This window comes from Meles meles, chromosome 19 (assembly GCF_922984935.1).
Source record: "Meles meles chromosome 19, mMelMel3.1 paternal haplotype, whole genome shotgun sequence".
Lineage (NCBI taxonomy): Eukaryota > Metazoa > Chordata > Mammalia > Carnivora > Mustelidae > Meles > Meles meles.
This window is the reverse complement of record NC_060084.1, coordinates 53,605,405-53,616,478: the sequence shown is the minus strand read 5'-3', so window position 1 is coordinate 53,616,478 and position 11,074 is coordinate 53,605,405. Positions and strand designations below refer to the sequence as shown.

General features: G+C 42.4%; 1 protein-coding gene across 1 annotated transcript; it reads left to right on the top strand.

The window, feature by feature from the left end:
• Positions 1 to 7,458: 7,458 nt before the first annotated feature.
• On the top strand, positions 7,459 to 8,409 carry LOC123931330 (vomeronasal type-1 receptor 4-like). The gene has a single exon (XM_045988324.1). It carries the CDS (start codon positions 7,459 to 7,461, stop codon positions 8,407 to 8,409), a length of 951 nt encoding a protein of 316 aa, XP_045844280.1.
• Positions 8,410 to 11,074: the final 2,665 nt, after the last annotated feature.

Here is an 11,074-nt window from a genome sequence, read left to right as displayed (position 1 = left end):
TGGGTGATGGACATTGGGGAGAGTATGTGCTGTGGTGAGAAAAAAATAAAAATTTTAAAAATTACAATTTTTAAAAAATCACTTTTGGACAATAAAAGTTCCTGAAGGTCAAAATATTGGGAAGGGTCAGGCCTGTCACCTATTGCCAATACTGAGTGCCTGGTACCAGTGAACAGGGTCTCCTGCCAGACCCACCTCAGGCACACCCTCCACCTGAAATTCACTCAGGAGTGGGATAGGGATGGAGTGCTGATTACTCAATCTTCTACCTGCGATCCTATTGTATGCAAAAATTATGCAGGAGCAATTTAAATGAGTAAGAGTTTTGCTTCATGGCCTCAAAATAAAAACAATCTAGGAGTAATGTGGGACTCTAATGTAAATGAGGTTATTAAGGAGTGGGGGGGATGAATCAGTGACCCACAGCAGGCCTAACCTCCATCCCCTGAATCTCATACTGGTCCCATCTTTACCTCCATTGCTCTTGAGACCTTCATCCTATGAGCCTTTAGATCTTGCCCATCCATAATCTGATCACCCTTCAGCTCCCTAAGATATATTTTCCCCTCCCACATTCTCTGGATCGTTCTACATCCATGTCCCACCTCCAACCAAACCCACTTGGAATTCCTTCCTTATGTCAACTCTCTGCCACACGCCATTAGCAAGACCTCAGCCAAACACTCCTGACTTCCGCAGCCTCTGCTTTCCCCTGGACCTATGTCTGCCCCAATTCCAATGACCTCAGCCCAATTCCATATCCTCCTTACTCCTCCCTCAAAATCCCACCCTTCAAAATTAAGGGTGTCATCACTACCCCATGTCACATATTCACACCCCTATATCTGCTATTTTCCTCTGGCCCTGAAGCCTACCAAAAACCACTACCCTCCCCCCACTGACTTCATCACCTGCAACCATTTTGTCTCCACAAGCCCATTATCACCCCTGTAAGGCTCTACTCCCCATCCCATCTCTGGCTCTATCTTGGATGCTAACTATCCCCAGGGCATATATATATCCAAAAAATGCAAGTAATAGAATTTTGAGTTTTCTGTTTTATGCTGTCTTGGCCCAGTTTGGAGTCCCAGGCTCAGGGACCATAGGCTCTTCTTGAACAAATGAGCAAATCCAAACACACACTACTCCTCTCTGCGAGCTCTCCTACTTCCAGCCACCACTCATCAGCTCTAACTGCTCTTAAGCCAACTACTACTAGATGAGGAACCATCCAACATACCCTGGATCTTGAAGAATTATTCACGCCAGCCAATGCTCAGGGAGCCATGAAACCCAGGTAACTTTACTCTCTTTGCCATATGTAAGGTGCCTCTCCACCTCCAAGCTTCTGTTTCCCCTCCCCCAGAGGGAGAATTGTGTGGCCTGCCTGTCCCCTGGTGCCATGCTGCTAGTCATTTCATGTTGTGTCCAAAATCAAAAGAATCTTTCAGATTTGAGGACAATGAGACTTCAGAAAATCAAGAAAAAAAATCAATCTTATAAAAGACATACTCCTCATCCCACTGTGCTCCTCAACCTACTGTGGACATGGACTCTCTTTGCCTCTTATATAACCTTGCCCCTCACCCACCTGTCTGCACTCTCCCCTCTCTCTCCTCTCCATTAAATTTTTTATTTCATGACCTCTACAACCCTTATCCCCACAGAGTCCAGTATGTGCTATCCTCAATGTCCTTGCACATGTTGTCCCCTTGCTCCATGAGGCCCCACGGTGCCCTTAAAGCATGCTGTACACTTTACCCCCATGCACTTTATCCCGAGTCTCTCACCCCTACATGCCATGCTGTCTACACCCCCTTCCCCTGTGCCCCCTTTTCCAATGCTCTCTTGCTCACCCAACTCAGACCCTGCACACGCAAAAGTGTCTCACCTCCACCTCAAGTCGCTAAATTCGCAGCACTTTTTAAATGTTGTACACTTTAAATGTTATAATCCTGGCCTGTGGCAGGTGAGGAAGAGTGTAAAGGTCAATTAGAATCCTCTTGTCTTGCCCCACAGGTTTAGAGATACCCATGAAACTTTTACAACTATGAACACATTCCTGAGATCCACGTGGTGACTGTGTGAGTGACTGAGAGAAAGTGAGCGGCACAGTATCATCTGTGCGGTGTGTGCACCATAATCGTGTCAGAATGTGGACGTCTGCATGCGGTAAGTGTGCATGTGCGTATGAGGACTCATTTCAGTATGTTCAGTCTGTAAGTGTGTGTACGTGCATTTGCACGTATGTCTGAGTAACCGTGTGTGGGCATTTGTGAGTGAAAAATGGGTTATCAACCATATGGCTCTTTTGCCTGCTGTGGCAACTAGAATGTGAGTACAACAGAATTGGCATCCCCCAGATGTAGGTTTGTAGACCAAAAAGGGAACTGAGTAATTCACTTAGTACAAAATTATGAAAATATATGTAATGCAGAGGATAGATTAGCTATTTCTTTAAATCTGTCCCATCCCACACTGCTTATTCCAAATGTTAGGCTTACTCACAGTTATACACTGTCAACTGTCCTGTAAATACTGTACCACGTGTAGATGGCCACCCAAATATGTTGGTTTTTTTTTTTTTTAAGAGAGAATCCTGAGTAGAGGCCAGGGGGTGGTCTGTGTAGAGAATTAGCCAGAACACGAAGGGTCTGGCCTTTGCCCTCTGCTACTGGGAAGTGATTTCAGACTGTTCAAATCTCAAGCCCAACAGGAATCTTTCTTTGCTTGGAGGCTTGGCCACCAGACTGTCTAACAATGTGATTTATGATGGGGCTTTGGGCCCAAAGTATCATTTCGGCCTCTTGATGGGCTAGAGACTAAAGGTTTCAGCTCACCCTGCGGACAGAATGGAGACTAAAGTCAGCTATCCAGAAGTTAAGTGGTAGAATTGTAGTAAAAACTCTGGGCACCAAGGTTTGGGTGAGCCTCCCTCATTGGCAATACTCCATGAGTGTTATCACATATCAACCCCAGAAAGTCACACTCTTGACTGCACAGAGAAAGGACAACTAGAAGATCCATGGAGGGAGATTTTCCTGGACTCTGGCCCATGCATCTTATCCCTGTCTGATGTTCATCTGTTCACTTTCCCTATAATAATAAACCACAGCTCTCAGTGAGTTCTGTGAGTCCCTCTAGAGAATTATTGAAATTGAGCATGGTTTGGAAAACTTCTTTTTGGAAAACCGCTGATAAATTCAGCAGTGAGTGTGCCCTTGTGTGCACCACGGTTCCTCCAACTTCTCAGCTGGATTAAAACTCTCACAAGAGCAAGGGGTGGAAGACATAGACCAAAGGGTGATTTCACTGTTGGCCAATTTGAACTATTTCTCTTAAGCATTGTTTTTTCATTAATGACATAATCAATAAACTCCTTAATGAACTTTCAGAGTAAGTCCAGCAAATCCTGCTAACCATTCAGTGCAGTTAAACTAAGACCGTACCACTGGCTTCGCTGATAGTTCAAGAATGACAGACTCTGCCTGTTATGCCATTTGATCCTGGCGCTTTGATTCGTGATGGACATTTCCTCACATCTGTTTCTATGGATTTTTTAAAAGATTTTATTTATTTATTTATTTATTTGACATAGAAATCACAAGTAAGCAGAGAGGAGGCAGGCAGAGAAAGAGGGAAGCAGGCTCCCTGCTGAATAGAGAGCCCGATGTGGGGCTCAATCCCAAGACCCTGAGATCATGACCCAAACTGAAGGCAGAGGCTTAACCCACTGAGCCACCCAGGCACCCCTCTATAGATTTTGTTTGTTTAGACTTTCTACCATGGCTGGAATTGATATTGGTAAAGTTATTTTCCTAAAAAGTTTCTGTATCATCTCTTCCAAATTGATTTGCATTTAGTTCTAACAAGACTCCAACAACTTCTAAGGTAAATAACTGATGTCAAATTTTTGGTTTTACTCTTATCTCACTGGAAAGTTTTTCAGTAGTACTTCAATAATGGTTCAGCTTAGCGGCTGAAGATTGAGAATGAATTTCAGTTGGGGCAGAAGACCTTCTCAAGGAAGCAGCAAATCCAGTGAGATACACCTGCTCTGCAGCCATTCCCCATGAGTCAGCCCTCAATATTTCTCCTCCTTTCCTATGAGATCCTATCTGCCTTTAGGGATCATGAAAAATAGCTCTCTCAAACACTTCAATAGTCAGTTAAGGATACTCAGAAGAAACTTTTAATTGCTCTTGATAATTGGCAACTGAGAAATGAGTTTTTCATGACTGTCCTCATCTCCCCAAGCCTGCACTGTCACTGAGTCTACAAGAGAAATGATAATTGCCCATCACGGGGAGGTGAGGTCATAGACTCACAGGCCTTTATCTGAGTCTGGCTGCCTCCTGCCCACACATACACAGCCAACTTGCGTGACCACAGAAGAGTCCAGATTTGTATTTAAGTCTGAGAGGCAGAGTTTACCAGGAAATGGAGTCTGAGTGAGTACTTGTGTGTTAAAAAGGATTCTTTTGGGGTAAAAACAGATCCAGTGGCAAAGACAGATGGGGAAAGGAATGATTCCTTAGTTATGAGCTGAGTTAGTGAAGAGAAATTATTATCCTAGACCCTACACCAATCCCGATGGCTCCTATGGCTCCTAATATCATTTAATGGAGCGTGACTTTTGGTGAATCATACCAGTGATAATAAAATGGGTTTTTCAGGCACTTAAAGACTATAGTTAAGAAATTGATATACTGTTTGTGTTGTGAAGAGTACTGGGTGTTATACGCAACTAATGAATCACTGAACACTACATCAAAAACTAATGATGGGGGCTCCTGAGTGGCTCAGTGGGTTAAAGCCTCTGCCTTCGGCTCAGGTCATGATCCTAGGGTCCAGGGATCAAGTCCTGAGCTGGGCTCTCTGCTCAGCAGGAAGCCTGCCTCCCCCTTTCTGCCTGCCTCTCTGCCTACTTTTGATCTCTGTCTGTCAAATAAATTATTTAAAAATCTGTAAAAAAAACTAATGATGTACTATATGTTGGTTAACTGAACATAATAATAATGGAGAGAAGAAGGGAGTTGGGGGAAATCAGAGGGGGGATGAACCATGAGAGACTGTGGACTCTGAGGAACTGAAGGTTTTAGAGGGGAGGTGGGTGGGAGGTTGGGTGAGCCTGGTGGTGTGTATTGTGGAGAGCATGTACTGCATGGAGCACTGGGTGTGGTGCATAAACAATGAATTCTGGAACACTGAAAAGAAATTTGAAAAAAAAATTTTTAAATTTTTTTAAATTATCTAGGGGAGAAAGAAGTTGTAATTGGATGTGGATATAAATAAAACAATGTTGGGAAAAAATAAAATTAAATAAATAAATAACTATTTTGAGGGAAAAAGATCAATGTGCTATTCACACTACCTTACTTAACCATGGCCCACATTCACTGTATTATGAGAGGTGTGTTTGTAATGCCTTCATGATTGTAATAGAGAGTAGGATCAGAATGACCTCACTTTGTGCAGAAACCATGTATCTGAATTATTTCTAGAATAAGAAAGTGTGTTTTCAAAATCTACTTCTGGGTCTGTGATGCACTTGGGATAGTAATTGTGTCTCTACTGGAAATATCTGTAGTTTTAGTGCTCCAATGCTCATGGTGAGATGCTCTCCCCCTTCAAGGTAGGGAGGGTTTGAGGCAAAGGTAACTCAGTTATGGTTTCAGAAAACAGTCGTGAGAACATGTGTTACTCTCTTTGGTTTAATAATATTCTAACCTCAATCACAGGGTCACTACACATTGCGCTATGATTTCAACTTCTCATGTGCTTAAGATTTCTCATTCTCCACATCCCATGTCATATAATCTCCTGTATTTTAATGCATTGCACAGATCTTACTCCATAGCTAATCATTACACTTAACCCATATATTAATAGCCTGAGGAATTTATGATGTGAAATTAGTAATTATCTGGTTTCTGTCCTACAGTATTTTATCACAGATTAGTGTTTCATGTATCAGGATTCAGGACAAAATGACACTATTCAATAGTGTCCACTGTATCTGTGTTCCAGCAGGACAACAAACAAGGCTTTCTCCTGCCAAGGTAATGTTGAGACAATCTTACATTGATAAAATCCAACTTCTGCAGGGGCAGGTGACTTTCAGATTACACTGTAAATAGTGTATCTGTATTTTATTCAGATCTTTAAAACTTCATTCATATTTCATATTGACCTATATAATAAATATTTAAATAGTAATGGAAACTTGTTATAAACCAAATTATAAAATAAACTATCTAAAAGGCAAGGTCTGAGCACTAAACTAAATATAGATGTGAATTATTTGAAAGCACAGCTGACATGGTTTGTTAGTGGAGCACAGTGGTCAGAGAAAGGTCTTTGCAAACAGCCTAGTCAGTTTCTGGTCCTCACTCTGCCCAAACCAGCATGTGAATCTACACAGTTCTCTCAACTTCTTTGCAGCAAACTACTTCTCTTTACAATGAAAATGATGCAATGCCAGTGCATACCTGCATCATGCAGTTATGAAGACCTATAAAAATACCAGAAGTACAGCTATAGCACTGATTCATGCAAAGTGCTTTTTCGGTATTACAACTTCCACTCTGGGAAGCTTCTTAACAATAACTAACAACAAAAAACCTTAATTACTTCTCAGTGAAAATACTGGATCTGATATGATTGGTTCACACATGTGCTCAGGCAGGCCCCTCGGGTTCTCAAGATGATCATCAATCCCTGGAAACTGACAGAATGGGGCCAAAACATTTTGCAGTAGGAATGGTCTACTTATCACAGACCATCTAGGGATTCCAGGCGCTTTCTCTCTTCCTTACCATCCTCTCTTTCTTTTCCACCCGCATTACAGATTCAGGTCCACAGTGCTGATTCTTAAACATCTGTTTTACACCCACCTCCTGATCATTCTCCTTAAAGGTATCCACAACACAAAAACAGACTTTAGGTGCAACACATTTCCTCACAATTTGGAATGTAATTTTGTCTTCTATCCTCACAATCTTGGCAGGGTGTGTCCAATGGCACCTCCTGCCTCTTCTGCTTCTCTAACCATTTCTCTCAGCCCCAGAAATGACAGACTTCATAGTTTGTCTGCAATGTTTAAATCAGTGACACATTCAGAACTGATTTGTCCCATGCTATAGGTAATGACTGAGGTTCTATGTTTTTTCCATTGTGGGTAACAATTTCAGTTTTCTGAAAATGTATGAAGCATTCTCTCCACTTGCTGTCACTTATCATTGCTTTGTCCAGGTGAAACCACCTCAACTTTAGTGATGACTTTTCCAAGGAAGATCCTGGTACTTCTCTCCATCTCCTCCTACCTCTCAAAGTCTTTGGCAATCCCACAGAAACAAGCCATCAAAGTTACTCTTCATATCCAAATCTTCAATGAGCCTTTTTGTTCATAGGAACGCATGTTGCTATCATTTAGAGGAAAACATGCTGAACGGCAGAATGGCTTCTAGGGACTTGGTAATAGCAACAATATACTTATCACAGACAATAGTTGGAATCCTGGGCAATTTCTCTCTTCTTTACCACTATCTCTGCCATTACTACATTGAAGGCAGATTGAGACCCACAGATTTGCTTCTCAAACACCTGGTTATAGCCAACTCCTTGCTGATGCTATCAAAAGGAGTTCCCCAGACATTGTCAGCTTTTGGGTTGAAATATTTCTACCATGATTTGGGATGCAGACTTCTTTTGTATGTCCACAGAGTGGGCAGGGGAGTGTGCATCAGCAATATCTGCCTCTTGAGTATCTTCCAGAACATCATGATCAGCCCCATGAATTCCTGTTGGAAGGATTTTAAAGTCAAAGCCCCAGAGTATGTCAGCTTCTCCATTTCTCTCTGCTGGATCATGCACATAATGGTAAATTTTATCATGCCTATGTACGTGCTGTATGTATCAGGGAAACAGAGCAGCAGAAACGTCACAAAGAAAAAGGACTTTGGAGTCTGTTCTACTTACAGTTATGAGACAACTTCAGGGTTAATTTTTATAGCACTGGTAGTATTCCCTGAAGTTTCATTCTGTGTGCTCACAATCTGGGCCAGTGGCTCCATGGTCTTCTTCCTGCACAGGCACAGGCAGCAGGTCCAGCACATTCACAGGCCTAAAGTCTCCCCCAGATCCTCTGCTGAGTCCAGAGCCACCCAGAGCACCCTTGCCCTGGTGACCACCTTTGTGTCTTTTTCCTTCCTCTCTTCCATCTTTCATGTTGGTACTGTTTTTATTTATAATCCCACTTGGTGGTTAGTGAAGACCTCTGACCTAAGTTCTATGTGTTTTCCAGCGGTCAGCCCTTTTCTGCTCATGAGCCGAGACTCTACGGTAACTAGGGTCTGCTTTGTGAGGATAAGAAACACAAAATCCCCTATTCTCACCAGAAAAATGTAAATTGTATGCTTTTGCGCAATTTCCAATTTTTTATTCTCATTAGACTCAAAAAGTCAACACAGAATCTTAGAGAGAAGATATGTATCTTTCTAAGGTGAAACCTACGGGTATTCAGGATTTCCTCAGATGCCTAAATGTCAGGACTACGTGGGCATAGCTGAGGTGAATAAATCAGGGTAGCCTCATCCAGATACATAGTATCTTGTTGATAATAGTCTTTTTTAAAAAAAAAACCCTCATTTGAATTCAATTTAGTTAATATATAGTGTATTAAAATTTCCGGGGTAAAATTTAGTGATTCATAGTTGCACATAATATCATGTGTAATATGCTCATTACATTCGTGCCCTCCTTAATGTCCATCACCCAATTACCCTTTTCCCCATCTCTCCTCCAATCTTAATCAAATATTGTTTGAGGTAAGTTGAATGGATGTGATCCTAGCCCTTTGTCAGATTAATTACAGCATTTGAACAACTGTTCATGGGAAGCTGTGTGAGGAGATAATACACTCCATAAATCAGTGTTGGATATTGTTGGAAGATGGTCTACTATGGGTTTTAAATGTTTGCTCATGCTCTGTGAAAAAAATCATGAACAGCTTATATTCAAGACTGTGTTTAGAAAAGAACCTTGGGCCGAATAAATGAAACAAGATGGGATTGGGAGGGAGACAAACCATAAATGACTCTTAATCTCACAAAACAAACTGGGGGTTGCTGGGGGGAGGTGGGATTGGGAGAGGAGGAGGGGGTTATGGACATTGGGGAGGGTATGTGCTATCGTGAGTGCTGTGAAGTGTGTGAACCTGGTGATTCACAGACCTGTACCCCTGGGGATAAAAATACATTATATGTTTATAAAAAAAAGAAGAAAGAAAAGAAAGGATGAATACCCAACTTTTGTAGCAACATGGACGGGACTGGAAGTGATTATGCTGAGTGAAATAAGTCAAGCAGAGAGAGTCAAGTATCATATGGTTTCACTTATTTGTGGAGCATAACAAATGACATGGAGGACCTTGGGAGATGGAGAGAAGGAAGTTGAGGGAGATTGGAAGGGGAGGCGAACCGTAAGAGACTATGGACTCTGAAAAACAACCTGAGGGCTTTGAAGGGGCAGGGGTGGGAGGTTGGGGGAACCAGGTGATAGGTAATAGGGAGGGCACATATTGCATGGAGCACTGGGTGTTGTGCAAAAACAATGAATACTGTTACGCTGAAAAAATAAATAAATAAATTTAAAAAAAAAAAAGAAAAGAACCTTGGGGGGCACCTGGGTTGCGCGGTCAGCTAAGCATCCACCTCTTGGTTTTGGCTCAGGTCTTGATCTCAGGGTCATGAGATAAAGCTCCATGTTAGGCTCCATGCAAGGGAGGAGTCTGCTTGAGATTTTCTTTCTCCCTCTCTCTCTGCCCCTCCCCTTGTCCTCATGCTTTCTCTCACCCTCTCTCTCTTTCTCTCTCTGTCTCTCTCTCAAATAAATAAATAAATCTTTGAAAGAAAAGAAAACAAAAGGAAAGAAAAGAAAAGAGCCTTGGAATAAATGAGGCAAGATGGGATCAGGAGGGAGACAAACCATAAAAGACTCAATCTCACAAAACAAACTGAGGGTTGCCAATGGGGGGTGGGTAGGGACAGGGTAGTTGGGTTATGGACATTGGGGAAGGTATGTGCTATGGTGAGTGCTGTGAAGTGTAAACCTGGCAATTCACAGACCTATACGCCTGGGGCTAATGATATATTACATGATAATTAAAAATTTTTAAAGAAAGAGCTCTGGAACACTAGGCTGACTTATTTACTATACAGGAAAATAAAGATAATGTCTTCCTCAGGAGCAGAGAGCACAGCAGATGTGCTAGCAGTCCCCTTTAAAAGACTCCATTTTCCTGTACTTGGGCTTCCTCGAGTGTGATGAAAACCAAATGCATGTGTAGCCTTCATCTGGGCCTCCCTGCAGCACCATGCTTGGAATAAGGATGGACAAGCAAGGGGACCAAGGGAAACTGTTGCAATCAGGATATTCATGCTTCCTTCTGTGCCCTCCTCCAGCTTGCTCTCTCTAAAATAAATTAATAAATCCTTTAAAAAATAAAAACAAAACAAACAGATTCAGAGACATATAGACGACAGAAAATAGATGATAGATTAGATAGATGACAGATAGATCTCTTTAAAAGCTGGATTATGTGATGAGCTCTGAGTGTTATACTCACAAATCATTGAACACTACATCAAAAACTAATGATGTAGGGGAAGGAGTCAAGATGGCGGAGAAGTAGCAGCCTGAGACTACATCAGGTAACAGGAGATCAGCACGATAGCTTATCTAAACATTGCAAACACCTACAAATCCAACGGGAGAGCGAAGAGAAGAAGAACAGCAACTCTAGAAAGAGAAAATCAACCACTTTCTGAAAGGTAGGACTGGCGGAGAAGTGAATCTAAAACGACGGGAAGATAGACCGCGGGGGGAGGGGCCGGCTCCCGGCAAGCGGCGGAGGAACGGAGCACAAAATCAGGACTTTTAAAAGTCTGTTCCACTGAGGGACATTGCTCCAGAGGCTAAACCAGGGTGAAGCCCACGCGGGGTCAGCGTGGCCCCAGGCCCCGCAGGGTCACAGAAGGATCGGGGGTGTCAGAGTGTCGGAGAGCTCGCAGGT

What these genes read in the sequence shown, in the direction of transcription:
- LOC123931330 (XM_045988324.1), top strand. Translation starts at nt 7,459, where the DNA reads ATGGCTTCTAGGGACTTGGTAATAGCAACAATATACTTATCACAGACA.